The 21550-nt window shown below is 41.3% G+C and overlaps 1 protein-coding gene across 1 annotated transcript in view; it reads left to right on the top strand.

Moving 5' to 3' along the window:
* Window positions 1-16411, top strand: part of LOC133616089 (multiple epidermal growth factor-like domains protein 10) — a 572792-nt gene extending 556381 nt beyond the window's left edge. Inside the window, exons 25-26 of the mRNA XM_061975174.2 lie at window positions 10363-10566; window positions 14884-16411. Of these exons, the coding sequence (XP_061831158.1) occupies window positions 10363-10566; window positions 14884-15062 (383 nt within the window). The 3' untranslated portion in view covers window positions 15063-16411. The remainder of the gene's footprint in view (window positions 1-10362; window positions 10567-14883) is intronic.
* The last annotated feature ends 5139 nt before the right edge of the window (window positions 16412-21550 follow it).

Genomic DNA, 21550 nt, shown 5'->3' with positions numbered 1-21550 from the left:
TGGATCCTGTGCCTCTCCTGTCTTCCTCCAGACTCTGGGACCTCGATTTCCAAAGGAAATGCAAAATTTGCATGGTTGGGTGATGGTTTGGGGTGCCATGTCATCTGCTGGTGTCGGTCCACTCTGTTTCCTGAGATCCAGGGTCAACGCAGCCGTCTACCAGCAAGTTTTAGAGCACTTCATGCTTCCTGCTGCTGACCTGCTCTATGGAGATGGAGATTTCAAGTTCCAACAGGACTTGGCGCCTGCACACAGCGCAAAATCTACCCGTGCCTGGTTTACGGACCATGGTATTTCTGTTCTAAATTGGCCCGCCAACTCCCCTGACCTTAGCCCCATAGAAAATCTGTGGGGTATTGTGAAAAGGAAGATGCAGAATGCCAGACCCAAAAACGCAGAAGAGTTGAAGGCCACTATCAGAGCAACCTGGGCTCTCATAACACCTGAGCAGTGCCAGAAACTCATCGACTCCATGCCACGCCGCATTAACGCAGTAATTGAGGCAAAAGGAGCTCCAACCAAGTATTGAGTATTGTACATGCTCATATTTTTCATTTTCATACTTTTCAGTTGGCCAACATTTCTAAAAATCCCTTTTTTGTATTAGCCTTAAGTAATATTCTAATTTTGTGACACACGGAATTTTGGATTTTCATTTGTTGCCACTTCAAATCATCAAAATTAAATGAAATAAACATTTGAATGCATCAGTCTGTGTGCAATGAATAAATATAATGTACAAGTTACACCTTTTGAATGCAATTACTGAAATAAATCAAGTTTTTCAAAATATTCTAATTTACTGGCTTTTACCTGTATATAATGCCATGAATTCGAAAGGAAATGACAGCTGGTATTGATGCAAAATCATTTCAATATGGACGTTCTGCACCATTTTTGCACTTTTTATTTGTACACATAGTCTTAGTAAATTACCCATTAATAGTACACGCAGTTTTATAGTTTGCACACGCTGTTTAGCACGTATTATTTGGATGTGAGAAAACCAGGCCCCAAGTCTGTACCAGAATGTTTCTCTGCTGTGTCCTGTGTATGCACTTGTCCTCACTAATGTCTTTGTGTCTCTGCAGGTTGCACACGACCTCTTCCTCTGTGTCAATCCCATCATTTCCCCAACTCACTCAGGGAGTTTCTCCTCCTGTCTAAGTTACCACTGTGTCCTGTTCTTCCCTTAACCGCAACTTCATTCTCAGCCACCTAACCTGTTGATCCTTATTGATGCTTGGACTTCTAACTTTGTTACTTTTGCTCCCTGGAACAAACTTCAGTTCACAAAGCATGTCTTCTATACATCATCAAAGTGGTTCATTGACTTTCCTCAAGACAACACATACAAACCCCGTTTCCATATGAGTTGGGAAATTGTGTTGGATGTAAATATAAACGGAATACAATGATTTTTAAATCATTTTCAACCCATATTCAATTGAATGCACTACAAAGACAAGATATTTGATGTTCAAACTCATAAACTTTTTTTTTTTTCGCAAATAATAATTAACTTAGAATTTCATGGCTGCAACACGTGCCAAAGTAGTTGGGAAAGGGCATGTTCACCACTGTGTTACATGGCCTTTCCTTTTAACAACACTCAGTAAACGTTTGGGAACTAAGGAGACACATTTTTAAGCTTCTCAAGTGGAATTCTTTCCCATTCTTGCTTGATGTACAGCTTAAGTTGTTCAACAGTCCGGGGGTCTCCGTTGTGGTATTTTAGGCTTCATAATTCGCCACACATTTTCAATGGGAGACAGGTCTGGACTACAGGCAGGCCAGTCTAGTACCCGCACTCTTTTACTATGAAGCCACGTTGATGTAACACGTGTCTTGGCATTGTCTTGCTGAAATAATCAATCAATCAATCTTTATTTATATAGCCCTAAATCACAAGTGTCTCAAAGGGCTGCACAAGCCACAATGACATCCTCGGTACAAAGCCCACATACGGGCAAGGAAAAACTCACCCCAGTGGGACGTCGATGTGAATGACTATGAGAAACCTTGGAGAGGACCGCATATGTGGGTAACCCCCCCCCCTCTAGGGGAGACCGAAAGCAATGGATGTCGAGTGGGTCTGACATAATATTGTGAGAGTCCAGTCCATAGTGGATCCAACATAATAGTAAGAGTCCAGTCCATAGTGGGGCCAGCAGGACACCATCCCGAGCGGAGACGGGTCAGCAGCGCAGAGATGTTCCCAGCCGATGCACAGGCGAGCGGTCCACCCCGGGTCCCGACTCTGGACAGCCAGCACTTCATCCATGGCCACCGGACCTGTGCCCCCCCCCCCCTCAAGGAAAAGGGGAGCAGAGGAGAAAAGAAAAGAAACGGCAGATCAACTGGTCTAACAGGGGGGCTATTTAAAGGCTAGAGTATACAAATGAGTTTTAAGATGGGACTTAAATGCTTCTACTGAGGTAGCATCTCTAATTGTTACCGGGAGGGCATTCCATAGTACTGGAGCCCGAATAGAAAACGCTCTATAGCCCGCAGACTTTTTTTGGGCTCTGGGAATCACTAATAAGCCGGAGTTCTTTGAACGCAGATTTCTTGCCGGGACATATGGTACAATGCAATCGACAAGATAGGACGGAGCTAATAATAATATAATAATAAATAAGCAGGGGTGTCCATGGTAACGTTGTTTGGATGGCAACATATGTTGCTCCAAAACCTGTATGTACCTTTCAGCATTAATGGCGCCTTCACAGATGTGTAAGTTACCCATGTCTTGGGCACTAATACACCCCCATACCATCACAGATGCTGGCTTTTCAACTTTGCGCCTATAACAATCCGGATGGTTCTTTTCCTCTTTGGTCCGGAGGACACGACGTCCACAGTTTCCAAAAACAATTTGAAATGTGGACTCGTCAGACCACAGAACACTTTTCCACTTTGTATCAGTCCATCTTAGATGAGCTCAGGCCCAGCGAAGCCGACGGCGTTTCTGGGTGTTGTTGATAAACGGTTTCCGCCTTGCATAGGAGCGTTTTAACTTGCACTTACAGATGTAGCGACCAACTGTAGTTACTGACAGTGGGTTTCTGAAGTGTTCCTGAGCCCATGTGGTGATATCCTTTACACACTGATGTCGCTTGTTGATGCAGTACAGCCTGAGGGATCGAAGGTCACGGCCTTAGCTGCTTACGTGCAGTGATTTCTCCAGATTCTCTGAACCCTTTGATGCTATTACAGACCGTAGATGGTGAAATCCCTAAATTCCTTGCAATAGCTAGTTGAGAAAGGTTTTTCTTAAACTGTTCAACAATTTGCTGCGATGAGGTGGCGACTTGTCCAGGGTGTAACCCACCTTCCGCCCGATTGTAGCTGAGATAGGCTCCAGCGCCCCCCCGCGACCCCAAAGGGAATAAGCGGTAGAAAATGGATGGATGGATGGATGTTCAACAATTTGCTCACACATTTGTTGACAAAGTGGTGACCCTCGCCCCATCCTTGTTTGTGAATGACTGAGCATTTCATGGAATCTACTTTTATACCCAATCATGGCACCCACCTGTTCCCAATTTGCCTGTTCACCTGTGGGATGTTCCAAATAAGTGTTTGATGAGCATTCCTCAACTTTTTATCAGTATTTATTGCCACCTTTCCCAACTTCTTTGTCACGTGGTGCTGGCATCAAATTCTAAAGTTAATGATTATTTGCAAAAAAAAAAAAAATGTTTATCAGTTTGAACATCAAATATGTTGTCTTTGTAGCATATTCAACTGAATACGGGTTAAAAATTTCCTTTGTCATCCATAAACCAATGGATGACACACTCTTGACCAGGGGTCTCCAACCAACCAACCAGATTCAATCCATTAAAACAGAAGCATCGCAACATTCGACTGTAAATAAAGTTATGTGGGATTAATGTCTATTCATCAGTGCTCATGATATAGTATGTTGTCTAATTCTGAAAATGCAAAATATTATTTTTTGAGCCATAATTATTGAAACATTTCCTGTCATGTTTGCCACTTTAAATGACTATCTGTGTGTGTGCTTATTGATCGGTATGTGTGCTACATTAAATGACCAAATTGTGGTTAACATTTCAACTAATAGGGCAGCACTGTGGTACAGGGGTTAGTGCATGTACCTCACAATATGAAGGTCCTGGGTTCGATCCCCGGGCTCGGGTACTCTGGCTTCCTCCCATGCACCTGGGGATATGTTGATTGGCAACACTAAATGGTCCCTAGTGTGTGAATGTGAGTGTGAATGTTGTCTGTCTATCTGTGTTGGCCCTGCGATGAGGTGGCGACTTGTCTAGGATGTACCCCGCCTACCGCCCGGATGCAGCTGAGATAGGCTCCAGCACTCCCCATGACCCCGAAAGGGACAAGCGGTAGAAAATGGATGGATGGATATATTTCAACTGATTTAAAAATACTGTCCATATGCTGAACTCTACAAATAATTTAGGAGTATTTTGGTCAAATAATAAGGTTCATGCTTTTACAGGTAAAAGCCAGTAAATTAGAATATTTTGAAAAACTTGATTTATTTCAGTAATTGCATTCAAAAGGTGTAACTTGTACATTATATTTATTCATTGCACACAGACTGATGCATTCAAATGTTTATTTCATTTAATTTTGATGATTTGAAGTGGCAACAAATGAAAATCCAAAATTCCGTGTGTCACAAAATTAGAATATTACTTAAGGCTAATACAAAAAAGGGATTTTTAGAAATGTTGGCCAACTGAAAAGTATGAAAATGAAAAATATGAGCATGTACAATACTCAATACTTGGTTGGAGCTCCTTTTGCCTCAATTACTGCGTTAATGCGGCGTGGCATGGAGTCGATGAGTTTCTGGCACTGCTCAGGTGTTATGAGAGCCCAGGTTGCTCTGATAGTGGCCTTCAACTCTTCTGCGTTTTTGGGTCTGGCATTCTGCATCTTCCTTTTCACAATACCCCACATATTTTCTATGGGGCTAAGGTCAGGGGAGTTGGCGGGCCAATTTAGAACAGAAATACCATGGTCCGTAAACCAGGCACGGGTAGATTTTGCGCTGTGTGCAGGCGCCAAGTCCTGTTGGAACTTGAAATCTCCATCTCCATAGAGCAGGTCAGCAGCAGGAAGCATGAAGTGCTCTAAAACTTGCTGGTAGACGGCTGCGTTGACCCTGGATCTCAGGAAACAGAGTGGACCGACACCAGCAGATGACATGGCCCCCCAAACCATCACCCAACCATGCAAATTTTGCATTTCCTTTGGAAATCGAGGTCCCAGAGTCTGGAGGAAGACAGGAGAGGCACAGGATCCACGTTGCCTGAAGTCTAGTGTAAAGTTTCCACCATCAGTGATGGTTTGGGGTGCCATGTCATCTGCTGGTGTCGGTCCACTCTGTTTCCTGAGATCCAGGGTCAACGCAGCCGTCTACCAGCAAGTTTTAGAGCACTTCATGCTTCCTGCTGCTGACCTGCTTTATGGAGATGGAGATTTCAAGTTCCAACAGGACTTGGCGCCTGCACACAGCGCAAAATCTACCCGTGCCTGGTTTACGGACCATGGTATTTCTGTTCTAAATTGGCCCGCCAACTCCCCTGACCTTAGCCCCATAGAAAATCTGTGGGGTATTGTGAAAAGGAAGATGCAGAATGCCAGACCCAAAAACGCAGAAGAGTTGAAGGCCACTATCAGAGCAACCTGGGCTCTCATAACACCTGAGCAGTGCCAGAAACTCATCGACTCCATGCCACGCCGCATTAACGCAGTAATTGAGGCAAAAGGAGCTCCAACCAAGTATTGAGTATTGTACATGCTCATATTTTTCATTTTCATACTTTTCAGTTGGCCAACATTTCTAAAAATCCCTTTTTTGTATTAGCCTTAAGTAATATTCTAATTTTGTGACACACGGAATTTTGGATTTTCATTTGTTGCCACTTCAAATCATCAAAATTAAATGAAATAAACATTTGAATGCATCAGTCTGTGTGCAATGAATAAATATAATGTACAAGTTACACCTTTTGAATGCAATTACTGAAATAAATCAAGTTTTTCAAAATATTCTAATTTACTGGCTTTTACCTGTATAAGTGAGCCTTTGTAAGTGAAGTGAAGTGAAGTGAATTACATTTATATAGCGCTTTTTGTCAAGTGACTCAAAGCACTTTACATTGTGAAACCCAATATCTAAGTTACATTTAAACCAGTGTGGGCGGCACTGGGAGCAGGTGGGTAAAGTGTTTTGCCCAAGGACACAACGGCAGTGACTCGGATGGCGGAAGCGGGGATCGAACCTGCAACCCTCAAGTTGCTGGCACGGCCGCTCTACCAACCGAGCTATACCGCCCCCCCAAAAGTAGTTTTGGATTGTGCTGCACGCTGTTTTACAGTCTTTGAAGAAAAAAAAATTGGGGTCACATTGACGTTATTGTGTGCCAGACTTACTTATATGGGCTCTGCTTTGGAAATGATACCGGTGTACGCTGGTCAGCCCTTCGGCAGTCTTCGGGAGTGTGACCGATTATTGCAAAGTGGGCTGGATGGAGGGTAGAGTTAATTATACAGACCGTTAACAGAAAACACAAGGAAGCGATGCAGATCTACAGAGCTTTCTGTGCAATTATGTGTCACTGCTCGATAAGAGTCCAAATGTCAAATACGCAGGGCCAAAAAGTTGTATACATACAGTAATAGGTCCCCTTTATCTATCATAAAAGAAAAGAGTACCCTCTGGTTTTACCAGAGCAGCACAGCTCCCGGTCTGCTTGGCAACACCTGGGAAACAAAAGCGTAACACAATTGCTCGACAGTAGGAAGTCTGATCTCTCTGGTTCTGTAAACTCTTTAGGAAAGACCAGAATTTCAAAAGCAAAGGTTGACAGCTGTGGATACTTGTGGGCATCAAGTCCTCATACCATACTCATGGAGTTTGGGCAGAGGAGTGGCCTGGTGGAGGTGAATGAATTGAATTTGATCTCAGCGACTCTGTCACAAACCTGGGGGTAAAGTTTGACTCAGATTTTAAATTCGAAAAACAAATCAGCAGCGTCGTTCAAAAAAAGCTTTTATCAATTACGCCAAATAGCGAAAGTGAAACCGCTTCTATCAAGACATGATCTTGAGAAATTAATCCACGCTTTTATCTCGACTCGTCTTGATTATTGTAATGCCCTGTATGTTGGCATTAGCCAGGCCTCCCTCGCCCGCCTGCAGCTCGTGCAGAACTCTGCTGCTCGTCTGCTAACACAGACCCGCAGACGTGAGCACATCACCCCTATTTTAGCGTCCCTTCACTGGCTCCCTGTGCGTTACCGAATACATTTTAAACTCCTTTTATTTGTTTTTAAATGTCTAAACAACCTCGCGCCAACCTATCTCTCCGACCTCCTTCAGCCTTACTGCCCCACCCGATCCTTAAGATCAGCCGATCAGCTGCTGTTGACGGTCCCTGACACAAGGCTGAAGCTTAGAGGTGACAGAGCTTTCGCCGTTGCTGCTCCCAAGCTCTGGAACGACCTACCCCTGAGTGTTAGACAAGCCACCTCTCTTCCTGTTTTTAAATCTCTCTTAAAAACATACTTTTATTCCATGGCTTTTAACACTGAGTGATATCCATCCTGCAATGGCGCCCCATAATACACCTGCTGTGATCCTGTTTTTATGTTTTTATCAATTCTATTTTAATTATTTATTTTTTATCGTGTTCTGTTTGTGTTGTGTTGTGTTTGCTCGGTACTCGTTTTATCTTTTAACCTGCTCATTGTACAGCACTTTGGCTACCCCTGTGGTCAATTTTAAATGTGCTCTATAAATAAAGTTGATTTGATTTGATTTACGTGGACCCCGACTTAAACAAGTTGAAAATCGTATTGGGGTGTTACCATTTAGTGGTCAATTGTACGGAATATGTACTGAACTGTGCAATCTACTAATAAACGTTTCAATCAATCAATCAAAGTCCATTTGTAATAAAGCATCTGATAGTGGTCCTGCTGCCTGTTGGATCAGAGCCGTGTAGAGTATGGACAACTGGGTTTCAGATTTGGTCCCAAACATGGCGCCCTGTAGTCACGTTAGGGGCTTTTGATGAATCATTTAAGAGCTTGTCTGGCCATACTCTCTCTGATTAGTCAAAAGCCCCTCACGACTACAGGGCGACATGTTTGGGACCAACCCAGTTGTCCATGCTCTCGTTATACACGACTCTGTGTTGGATGGGTTCCTACTGCCCCCTCCTGTCTCCTTGTGTCTCTTCCATGCTCTTGACACTGCACTGGGAGTCACAGCAAATCCATTGAACTTCTGCAGATGTCACTAAATGCTAAATGTACAAGAACAGAGAAAAATCCTGACTATCAAACCTGGTATCTGACTAAACCAGGGACGCCCAAAGTGGGACCCGCGGGACAAATTTGGCCTGTTGTGTCATTTTGTTTGTCCCGCCAAAGGGTGGCTTCCAAATATATTACATAATCATACTGACCCCCTTTCAAGCTGCACAATCATCGATGGCATGTCCACAAAACTACACTGTCAAAGAGTCAGTAAATTTTACGGTAAAAACTGGAAGTTCTGTCACCAGAAAGTTACTTTAAAATAATCAGTGGTAAACATTTTTTCCATTCCCTGTAATACACTGTAAGAACAAAGAAACAGGTAGCAGCTCAGTGGTAAAAAAAATACCATGCAGTGGTACTGTTCATTTTATAGTAATGCACTGTAAAAAATGGCTATAGATTTTACGGTAAGATCTGGCAGCTCAGTCAGCAGAATTGTAACATAAAAACTACAATGGCACAGTTTTTCAATTTACAGTAATTTGGTGTTAAAAAAACAAAAAAACAAGGTAAAATTAAAGCTGCAAGCAGCGTTGTTCGGGCCCGCGTATTTGGCAGGTGCTAGTCCTAAGTGTCCCAATACTTTTGTCTACTTTTAGTCTGAAGTGTCCCAAGACTTTTGTCTAGTGTACCTACCTTGTCTGCATTGTGTGGGCACGTTGGTGCTTCCTGCTTTTAAGCAGCCATCTTGAAAAAACAGCATTGCAGCAGCATCAGCGCAGCGGGTCTTTGAAGGGTCATAAAATCAAAACCGGAGCAGTTATAAAAAAACTGTTCTGTTAATTTATGCACAAGGGTTTAATCTCTCACCTGTGTTAGTTTGAAGCCGAAACGACAAACGCGCTCAGAGGAGATAGTTTTTGAAGGAAGGTGACCGCTTTTTACAAAAATGTTGTGTTGAAGGGGGAATAGCAAACTTCCTATTGATTTTTGCTGGGGGTTGTCAATTTATGAAATGTAGGTCTAAGTGAGACCTACATAGAGGTTTTTCTTTCATGTCTCTCCGACCTTTCCAGTGGGAGTAACAGGCAGTTTTGTAATTATTTTCTTCCGAGGAGCAGTTTTTTATCAGTTTTATTCAAAAATTGCTGTAGAGCACAATTTTTGGATTTGGGGTTAGGTATTTTCATTAGATCACAGTTTTAGCCAGTCCTGATGTGTGTGTTCAGTTAGGTGAGTTTTGAAGCATGTTAAGGGGGTCAAATTACAGCTCAAAGAGGCAAAAGTGACTGTTTTTAGTACTTTTTTGTCTTGAAGGGGGAATTGCCAACTTCCTGTTGATTTTAGCCCGAGAATGTACCATTATGAAAGTTAGGTCTGAGTCAGACCTACATAGAGGATTTTGTTTCATGTTTTTCCGACCTTCCTAGTGGGAGTTACAGGCAGTCTAGTTTTTTTTTTCCTAGGGGGCGCTAGAGTGCAATTTTGAGTTTTGGGGTTTGGTTTTTTTATTAAAAGACCATTTTCGCAGGTCCTGATGGGTGGGTCAAATTTGGTGAGTTTTGAAGCATGTTAAGTGGGTCAAATTAGTGTTCGAAGAGGCGGCGGAATAATAATAATAAAGAATAATAATAAAACCTTAGAAATTCAATAGGTCCTTATGTCCCATTGCATAAGGACTCCCTGTGGGAGTCCTTTTGCAATGGGCCATGGCGGGCCCTAATTAAAAATTCTCGTGGCTGAGCTGCCACTTTTTTTAATTGTAAAATCTAAAGATTTTTTTTTTTTTACTGGCTAACTAGTTGCAATTATAGACCCTTACTCTACGGTAAAGTTGTGACTTTTTGACGCACCATTGGCACATTTTCACTTTGGCCTTTGGAGGGGAAATGTTTGGGCAGCCCTGAAATAAACAATACAGGTTGATTACATCAAAGTATGCTTAACTGTGATGATTGTTACTTTCATTTATGACAGATTTACATTTCTTGTCAGTTTGAGAGAAACAAATGACTTTCATTTCAATCAACTGGAACTAAAGAGTCTTACAGACTTGGGCTCATCTGTTCTGTGCGTGTGCTTGTTCCTGCAGACTACACCAAAGGCTCCTTGTCCAGCACCTGCTCCCTCAACAGTGAAAACCCATACGCCACCATCAACGACCCGCCGTGCAAACACTCGGAGAGCAGCTATGTGGAGATGAAATCGCCAGCTCATCGCGACCACCTGGCGCACTGCTGCTCGGCGACTATAATCAGCGGCACCAGCGTGCCTGCCAAGAATGTTTACGACATCGGTATGTATGGTTTATACATCAGAGGTGTTCAGACATTCCCCACCGAGGGCCGCACACTGAAAAATGCGAATATTGATGTTTTACTTGATGAAAACGCGAACAAAGCAAATTATTAGGGCCCGCAATGGCCCATTGCAAAAGGACTCCCACAGGGAGTCCTTATGCAATGGGACATAAGGACCTATTGTTATTGTAACGTTTTATTATTCTTTATTCTTTCTTTATTCTACCGCCGCCTCTTTGAACACTAATTTGAGGAGTCCTTTTGCAATGGGCCATTGCGGGTCCTAATAATAATTCTTTATTCTTTCTTTATTCTACCGCCGCCTCTTTGAACACTAATTTGACCCACTTAGCATGCTTCAAAAATCACCAAATTTGACCCACACATCAGGACCTGCGAAAATGGTCTTTTTTTTATAAAAAATTAACCTCAAAAATTAAAATTGCGCTCTAGCGCCCCCTATAAAAACAAGAAAAGTACACTGCCTGTAACTCCCACTAGGAAGGTCGGAAAAACATGAAACAAAATCCTCTATGTAGGTCTGACTTAGACCTAGTTCTCATAATTGTACATCCTCGGGCTAAAATCAACAGGAAGTTGGCAATTCCCCCTTCAAGACAAAAAAGTACTAAAAACAGTTTTGCTTCTTTGAGCTGTAATTTGACCCCCTTAACACGCTTCAAAACTCACCGAACTCAACGCACACATCAGGACTGGCAAAAATTGCGATCTAATAAAGAAACCTAACCCCAAATTTAAAAATTGCCCTCTACAGCAATTTTTGAATAAAACTGATAAAAAACTGCTCCTCGGAAGAAGAAAAATTACAAAACTGCCTGTAACTCCCACTGGGAAGGTCGGAGAGACATGAAACAAAAACCTCCCCGTAGGTCTCACTTAGACCTACATTTCATAAATTGACTACCCCCAGCAAAAATGAACAGGAAGTTTGCTATTCCCCCTTCAAAACAATTTTTTTTTAAAAACCAGTCACCTTCCTTCAAAAACGAACTCCTCTGAGCGCGTTTGTCGTTTCGCCTTCAAACTAACACAGGAGAGACATTGAACCCTTGTGATTACAACAACAGAAGCGCTTTTTAATTAACTGCTCCGGTTTTGATTTTATGACCCTTCTAAGACCTGCTGCGCTGATGCTGCTGCAATGCTGTTTTTTTAAGATGGCTGCTTAAAAGCAGGAAGCACCAACGTGCCCACACAATGCAGACAAGGTAGGTACACTAGACAAAAGTCTTGGGACACTTCAGACTACAAGTAGACAAAAGTATTGGGACACTTAGGACTAGCACCTGCCAAATACGCGGGCCCGAACAACGCTGCTTGCAGCTTTAATTCTTTATTCTTTCTTTATTCTACCGCCGCCTCTTTGAACACTAATTTGACCCACTTAGCATGCTTCAAAAATCACCAAATTTGACCCACACATCAGGACCTGCGAAAATGGTCTTTTTTTTATAAAAAATGAACCTCAAAAATTAAAATTGCGCTCTAGCGCCCCCTATAAAAACAAAAAAAGTACACTGCCTGTAACTCCCACTAGGAAGGTCGGGAAAAACATGAAACAAAATCCTCTATGTAGGTCTGACTTAGACCTAGTTCTCATAATTGTACATCCTCGGGCTAAAATCAACAGGAAGTTGGCAATTCCCCCTTCAAGACAAAAAAGTACTAAAAACAGTTTTGCTTCTTTGAGCTGTAATTTGACCCCCTTAACACGCTTCAAAACTCACCGAACTCAACGCACACATCAGGACTGGCAAAAATTGCGATCTAATAAAGAAACCTAACCCCAAATTTAAAAATTGCCCTCTACAGCAATTTTTGAATAAAACTGATAAAAAACTGCTCCTCGGAAGAAAAAAATTACAAAACTGCCTGTAACTCCCACTGGGAAGGTCGGAGAGACATGAAACAAAAACCTCTCCGTAGGTCTCACTTAGACCTACATTTCATAAATTGACTACCCCCAGCAAAAATCAACAGGAAGTTTGCTATTCCCCCTTCAAAACAAGTTTTTTGTAAAAACCAGTCACCTTCCTTCAAAAACGAACTCCTCTGAGCGCGTTTGTCGTTTCGCCTTCAAACTAACACAGGAGAGACATTGAACCCTTGTGATTACAACAACAGAAGCGCTTTTTAATTAACTGCTCCGGTTTTGATTTTATGACCCTTCAAAGACCCGCTGCACTGATGCTCCTGCGGTGCTGTTTTTTTAAGATGGCTGCTTAAAAGCAGGAAGCACCAACGTGCCCACACAATGCAGACAAGGTAGGTACACTAGACAAAAGTCTTGGGACACTTCAGACTACAAGTAGACAAAAGTATTGGGACACTTAGGACTAGCACCTGCCAAATACGCGGGCCCGTCCAACGCTGCTTGCAGCTTTAATTACAATTAACTTTTAAATCCTTGTTTTTTTCCTCTTTTTTCAATTGACTGATATGATAATACTTTGACTTTATTTGCGTAATTTTAACAATTATTTTCCAACCTAATCTTTTTTGTTGTATTTCTCATTATATTTTTACTTTAGAAAAATAATGAATTTTTTTCTTTAATATTTGAAATAATTGCTTTCGAAATTATATACTTCTCCTCATAATTTGACTTTATCCTCAGATAATTATGCCTTGTTTTGTGACTGTTTGTCATATTATAACTGCATTCTCCTAAATTACTGCTCTTTTCCACTCAATTATTGCAATTGTATTCCTTGTTTTGTTTACAATATAAAACATTCAATACTAAAAAAAAATTCCAACATGTTTCCTTATGATATTTTTGTGAATTACAATTTTTTTTCTCAAAGTACTGATTTGATTCTTGTAAATATACTGTTTATTCTTTCCATTTTTACATGTTGTATTTCTCCCACTGTGACTTTATTCAAGTAGTATTTGGACTTTTTCATATTTCACTTTTCCCCCAACCCAATTTTCTAAAAATGTTTTAACTTTTTTCTGTACTATTTGACCTTAGAAATCTTGTAAAATTATCAAGTTTTTTCCACACGCTGACTTGTTTTTCCTCTTAACAATGTGACTTACAGGTAAAAGCCAGTAAATTAGAATATTTTGAAAAACTTGATTTATTTCAGTAATTGCATTCAAAAGGTGTAACTTGTACATTATATTTATTCATTGCACACAGACTGATGCATTCAAATGTTTATTTCATTTAATTTTGATGATTTGAAGTGGCAACAAATGAAAATCCAAAATTCCGTGTGTCACAAAATTAGAATATTACTTAAGGCTAATACAAAAAAGGGATTTTTAGAAATGTTGGCCGACTGAAAAGTATGAAAATGAAAAATATGAGCATGTACAATACTCAATACTTGGTTGGAGCTCCTTTTGCCTCAATTACTGCGTTAATGCGGCGTGGCATGGAGTCGATGAGTTTCTGGCACTGCTCAGGTGTTATGAGAGCCCAGGTTGCTCTGATAGTGGCCTTCAACTCTTCTGCGTTTTTGGGTCTGGCATTCTGCATCTTCCTTTTCACAATACCCCACAGATTTTCTATGGGGCTAAGGTCAGGGGAGTTGGCGGGCCAATTTAGAACAGAAATACCATGGTCCGTAAACCAGGCACAGGTAGATTTTGCGCTGTGTGCAGGCGCCAAGTCCTGTTGGAACTTGAAATCTCCATCTCCATAGAGCAGGTCAGCAGCAGGAAGCATGAAGTGCTCTAAAACTTGCTGGTAGACGGCTGCGTTGACCCTGGATCTCAGGAAACAGAGTGGACCGACACCAGCAGATGACATGGCTGGTTTGGTTTGCATTTCCTTTGGAAATCGAGGTCCCAGAGTCTGGAGGAAGACAGGAGAGGCACAGGATCCACGTTGCCTGAAGTCTAGTGTAAAGTTTCCACCATCAGTGATGGTTTGGGGTGCCATGTCATCTGCTGGTGTCTTAAGTAATATTTTGTGACACACGGAATTTTGGATTTTCATTTGTTGCCACTTCAAATCATCAACATTAAATGAAATAAACATTTGAATGCATCAGTCTGTGTGCAATGAATAAATATAATGTACAAGTTACACCTTTTGAATGCAATTACTGAAATAAATCAAGTTTTTCAAAATATTTTAATTTACTGGCTTTTACCTGTATTCTCCTAATACGTAGACTTTTATTCTTGTAAAATGACTTCTCCTGTCCATTGCCTATTCTGTTTTATAGTATTGTATTGTTAGAATGTACACACCTGCATCTTCATTCTATCATTTATTCAAACAGTTTGGTTGTCATTAATGGATTGTGGTGTAACGGTGGTCTCGTGTGTCCCAGAGCCAACCATCAGTATCATCCCAGGAGCTGGAGATGTGTTGGTGCCCGATTACCCTCAGGACCCTTATGACCTTCCCAGGAACAGCCACATTCCCAGCCACTATGACCTGCTGCCCGTGCGGCCGAGCCCCTCCCACACTGCCCCTCATCCTGGCAGCCCCACCGGCTCACTGCTCTAGAAGTACCACCCTCACTAACCTGGATGCAGAATACAAGGAAACTGTGAAGAAAGACAATAGATGTTTTGTTTAGTTAGTTTAGTGCAAAGGGACACTGAAAGGTTTTTGCTGACTGTGCGAAACAACGCAGTGCCCCAATGCTCTATTTGATATTTCATCACTGTAATACATCTGGTTTTAGGGGTTTTGTGCCAAATAAATATTCAGTATAAACCAATATCCTATTTTAGAGGACTGTAAAAAACGGACAAACAATCGCACAAAAACAAGCAAGCCAGATGAACAGGTCTTATATTTTTACACCGTTTCCTCTGACAGGGTCCATATTTTTTCTGTGGAAGTCTTTTTGTAGGTAGTGTAGAAAACGTGCTGTCTTGGAAGTACACTTTAAATGTACTTTTTTTCTTTTAGTCATGTCATGCATGCCAAAGATCAACTGTGGTGGTTAGCTAGCAATATTCCTATTACATCACACATTTTGCACACTGATGTTTCAGAGTACAAGGATTATGTTTAAAAAAAAAAAAAAGGATAGTTACAAAAGGTTGTGAAAATTCTCTTTTTACTTTCTCAAAAAATGTTTCATGTTTTTCTTAATTACAATAGGAAGGAGATTCACACGGCCCCATTCATCGCAATTTACCTGACACGTGGAATGTGACAAATTGGGAGGATCTATCCACTTTAGCCACCGGATGTCAGTAGAAGGTTAAACATCTTAAAATGTATTTTGTGGCAATTCCAACTTAGACCACATTGTCAGTTGCTATGGAGAGTGGCGCTTTCCATCATTTTCAGCAGACTGCATTGCAAAATGATTAACCCGCCGCCTTTCTCCAACATGAGAACGGGGCTACGTGAATCCCTTCTCTACTGTGTTGTACTTACAGTATTTCACATCTTAGCATTTATATATATATATATAACGGAACGACATCATCTGGTACAACCCCCCATACAGCAAAAACGTCTCAACGAACATTGGACACAAATTCCTCAATCTGATTGACAAACACTTTCCCAAAGACAACATCCTAAGAAAAGTATTCAACAAGAACAACATTAAATTGAGCTACAGCTGCATGAACAATATACGACAAATCATCTCAAACCACAACAAAACAATTGCAAATGAGCCGTCGGCCCTCAGACAGAGCGACTCCAAAACCAACAAAGGATGTAATTGTCGAAAGAAACCTGATTGCCCCCTCAACTGGGGGTGCTTACAAACATCAGTTGTCTACCAATCTAAGGTAATACGCAAGGACATTAACACATCCGACACATATGTAGGATTAACCGAGGGAGAATTCAAAACCAGATGGAACAATCACAAGGCTTCTTTCAGGAACAAAAACCTGCGAAATACCACAGAACTCAGCAAACACATTTGGGACCTCAAAGACAATAATGTTGAATATTCAATAACATGGCAAATTCTTGCATCCAGCACACCTTACAATAGTGGTAATAAAAGATGCAACCTCTGCTTGAAAGAGAAACTGTTTATTATTTACCGCCCAGACCTGTCATCCCTCAACAAGCGCAGCGAAATTGTAACAACATGCCGCCATAGACGGAAACACCTCCTAGGTAACACATGAGCCAATCACCACGCCCCTAGGCCAGCCTGTACCCACCCACTCTGTGCCCTATATAAACCATGGTATGCGAATGCTCCCATTAAAATCTCCTGACGATTGAGGGTACCCCCCCTCATGAAACAGGCCTGTAGAGATGAAATAGTCTTGTGATTTTTTTTCCCACACATACATATATATATATATATATATATATATGTATAAAACTTATCAAGCATTTTCCGTATATTTGTTTTTATTTGGCGGAGCAGCTCACACACACCTGGGGCCTCATGTAATAAAGAGTTGCAATCAACTTCAAATTGATGCCAGATGTCTGCGTGGCCTGTCACGCCAAGACCCCGCCCACATATACATTTTTAAATCATATTGAAAGTAGCCACAGCCTGCAGACACAGCCCGATCAGATTGAGTAAGAGTCAACAGGAGGAGCATGTTTCTCGTGATTACAGCGAACTGCCATTGCTGGGTGGTCGCTGAACACAGACTGAAATAAAAAATATATGTTTGGGTTAGGAATACAAAACAGACGAGTGGACGGGAAATATTGTAGCGCTACACCCTGTTTGAAAAGATAGTTGCGGTATTAATACATAACATTTTAGCAGAGGTGGGTGACTTCTATTACACCCAAATCATTTGTGTAATTTTCAACACAGCCAGATTATAGTTTCAGGTGAAAATTATGTAATATGGATGGGCTCCAGCCTAAAAAAACACAAACACACACACACACGCACACACACATGCACACAATCCAGAGGAAATATTTTAAATTCAAACATTCAGCATATCACAAAGGATACGAAAGACTTTGATTTTTGTTTGATTACTCAATTCATTATTAGAACACAGGAAAGCTTCTTGCGGTAGGAGCGGTAGTAGTGACAAAAATACCGGTCAATCCTCCCAGGTCTCCGGTGCCAATGTGCTGCAACCACCAGCGGCCGCTGCCCTCCCAACAAGGCCAAGGAGTCACAGAAAGACATTGTGACAGCAACACGTGGCAAAATGAAAGCCTAGATAAATTAATAGACGCCCTCACAAATATAAATATGAAGCATTAATGCAAGTATATACAGGTAAAAGCCAGTAAATTAGAATATTTTGAAAAACTTGATTTATTTCAGTAATTGCATTCAAAAGGTGTAACTTGTACATTATATTTATTCATTGCACACAGACTGATGCATTCAAATGTTTATTTCATTTAATTTTGATGATTTGAAGTGGCAACAAATGAAAATCCAAAATTCCGTGTGTCACAAAATTAGAATATTACTTAAGGCTAATACAAAAAAGGGATTTTTAGAAATGTTGGCCAACTGAAAAGTATGAAAATGAAAAATATGAGCATGTACAATACTCAATACTTGGTTGGAGCTCCTTTTGCCTCAATTACTGCGTTAATGCGGCGTGGCATGGAGTCGATGAGTTTCTGGCACTGCTCAGGTGTTATGAGAGCCCAGGTTGCTCTGATAGTGGCCTTCAACTCTTCTGCGTTTTTGGGTCTGGCATTCTGCATCTTCCTTTTCACAATACCCCACAGATTTTCTATGGGGCTAAGGTCAGGGGAGTTGGCGGGCCAATTTAGAACAGAAATACCATGGTCCGTAAACCAGGCACGGGTAGATTTTGCGCTGTGTGCAGGCGCCAAGTCCTGTTGGAACTTGAAATCTCCATCTCCATAGAGCAGGTCAGCAGCAGGAAGCATGAAGTGCTCTAAAACTTGCTGGTAGACGGCTGCGTTGACCCTGGATCTCAGGAAACAGAGTGGACCGACACCAGCAGATGACATGGCACCCCAAACCATCACTGATGGTGGAAACTTTACACTAGACTTCAGGCAACGTGGATCCTGTGCCTCTCCTGTCTTCCTCCAGACTCTGGGACCTCGATTTCCAAAGGAAATGCAAAATTTGCATGGCTGGGTGATGGTTTGGGGTGCCATGTCATCTGCTGGTGTCGGTCCACTCTGTTTCCTGAGATCCAGGGTCAACGCAGCCGTCTACCAGCAAGTTTTAGAGCACTTCATGCTTCCTGCTGCTGACCTGCTCTATGGAGATGGAGATTTCAAGTTCCAACAGGACTTGGCGCCTGCACACAGCGCAAAATCTACCCGTGCCTGGTTTACGGACCATGGTATTTCTGTTCTAAATTGGCCCGCCAACTCCCCTGACCTTAGCCCCATAGAAAATCTGTGGGGTATTGTGAAAAGGAAGATGCAGAATGCCAGACCCAAAAACGCAGAAGAGTTGAAGGCCACTATCGGAGCAACCTGGGCTCTCATAACACCTGAGCAGTGCCAGAAACTCATCGACTCCATGCCACGCCGCATTAACGCAGTAATTGAGGCAAAAGGAGCTCCAACCAAGTATTGAGTATTGTACATGCTCATATTTTTCATTTTCATACTTTTCAGTTGGCCAACATTTCTAAAAATCCCTTTTTTGTATTAGCCTTAAGTAATATTCTAATTTTGTGACACACGGAATTTTGGATTTTCATTTGTTGCCACTTCAAATCATCAAAATTAAATGAAATAAACATTTGAATGCATCAGTCTGTGTGCAATGAATAAATATAATGTACAAGTTACACCTTTTGAATGCAATTACTGAAATAAATCAAGTTTTTCAAAATATTCTAATTTACTGGCTTTTACCTGTACAACCTGCAGAAGTGTGCGTACATGAAGCAGCGCACATTTCCACGACAACGTCAGTCTTGATACATCTCAACTTTGCCGCCAAAAAGGCCTTGCACCAGGTTTTTGTGTGTACGCAAGCTTAATACATGAGGCCCCTGGTCTGCCAGAGATTAGGAATACGTATCAGGGCGGATCAATGTTGCCGACTTCGTGAATTTTTTTTGTTATATTCAGGAAGTACTCAGATCCTCAAGTTGCAACAAATTTTGCAACTTTAGATATTGAAAGTTGCTCTTCTTAACAAGCATTAGGTCCTGCTGTGGGCCGCTTCCCGTCCTACCCGAAAACGTTACAGGTGGCTCTATCTTGGTTTTAAAATACATTTTAAAAACACAAAAGAAGCTTAAGACCCACCATCGAAAACACACCTGATTCCAACTTACCTGTGGCATCAAAAAATGTCAAGACTTGATCTTTGGAGTTTGCTTTTCCGGGATGCAGCGGAAAGTTGGCACGGGCGAGACGGGAATGGAGGTGCATGATTTATTTAATATATCAAAAAAAAGTACAAACGAAAACGCGCACAGTGGCGGATAATAAACTATGAAACCAAAAGACTATAGCAAAAAGTACAAATGAAAAGCACGCACAGTGGCGGAGAATAAACTATGAAAAACAAAAAGATTATAAACATGGAACAAAAACTTACTTGGCTTGGACAAAAAAGGAGCAGCGTGAACATGGACATGAAACAATGGACGGAGCATAAATGTGGTGTGAGGTCGTCAGGCCGAACAACAGAAAATGAATGAACTTAAATACTATGGACATGATTAGTGAAAGCAGGTGCGTGACTCAAAACGTGAAACAGGTGCGTGACGTGACAGGTGAAAACTAATGGTTGCTATGGTGACCAGACAAGGGAGTGAAAAGACAGAAACTAAACAAAACATGACTTAAAACAAAACATGATAATACAGACATGACAAAAAAAGACCAAAAGAAGCGACAAAAGAAAGTTAATTTGTAATTCTGAACATATTTTATTTAGCTTCTGGAGTTGTTTTCTTGCATGATGTCATGGCCATCCACCCATCCATCCATTTCCTTCCGCTTGTCCCTTTCGGGGTTGCGGCCAATTATGGAAATTAGCCAATAACGTCATACAGTTTGGACACAATTTACCATTCTAACAGCACAATTATCCCAAACACATCAGAACGTTTGAAAATGTACACAAGCTAACGTTAAGCTTTTGGACTGGAATTATTGTTTTAAAATAATCATTGAAGGTACGGCGGCGGTTCTAATTTCTATTAGATTTAATTTGATTCTGGCCGGGGCCACGGTGCTTTATTAATACCGCCCTGTGCATTGGTACATAACACACATGCCAGAAACCACCACTGCTTTAAGGATTTTGCAATGACACATTTTGTCCAATCAAATTGGAATGTCTCATCCTTAATGATAGTTGCGACAGTTGAGCGTTTAACACCAAATGTGGACAATATTGGTGAGCAATTTTTGTACTTGCATGGTAATGGCTTTTCTTGTCTTTGACACACTGCCACAACAAGAGACTATGTTATGCCCCCGAGACATAAAAAGTCATTTAAGTTCTCCAGGGATTCTTGTATTTACAAACCAAAGTTATTTATGGAATTGTGTTCAAAACAACAAAATGTTGTGAAATGAGTATTACGGTGGGGTTATGAAGACATTGTGACAATCTAATGTTCCTCAGATTGATCAGCTGTGAAACCCTCTTTGTGTTTTTGTATCAAACCCAATAAAATTGTCTTAGCGTAAGGGATTGGTGTAATAATGAAATTAAACAATGGATGTCCGCTAACTTCTTGCAACTCAACGCCAAGAAAACGGAAATGCTGATTATCGGTCCTGCTAAACACCGACATTTATTTAATAATACCACCTTAACATTTGACAACCAAACAATTACACAAGGCGAATCAGTAAAGAATCTGGGTATTATCTTCGACCCAACTCTCTCGTTTGAATCACACATTAAGAGTGTTACTAAAACGGCCTTCTTTCATCTCCGTAATATCGCTAAAATTCGTTCTATTTTATCCACTAGCGACGCTGAGATCATTATTCATGCGTTCGTTACGTCTCGTCTCGACTACTGTAACGTATTATTTTCGGGTCTCCCTATGTCTAGCATTAAAAGATTACAGTTGGTACAAAATGCGGCTGCTAGACTTTTGACAAGA

The sequence above is a fragment of the Nerophis lumbriciformis genome, linkage group LG15, assembly GCF_033978685.3.
Source record: "Nerophis lumbriciformis linkage group LG15, RoL_Nlum_v2.1, whole genome shotgun sequence".
NCBI lineage: Eukaryota > Metazoa > Chordata > Actinopteri > Syngnathiformes > Syngnathidae > Nerophis > Nerophis lumbriciformis.
This window is presented reverse-complemented; position numbering and strand designations above follow the sequence as displayed.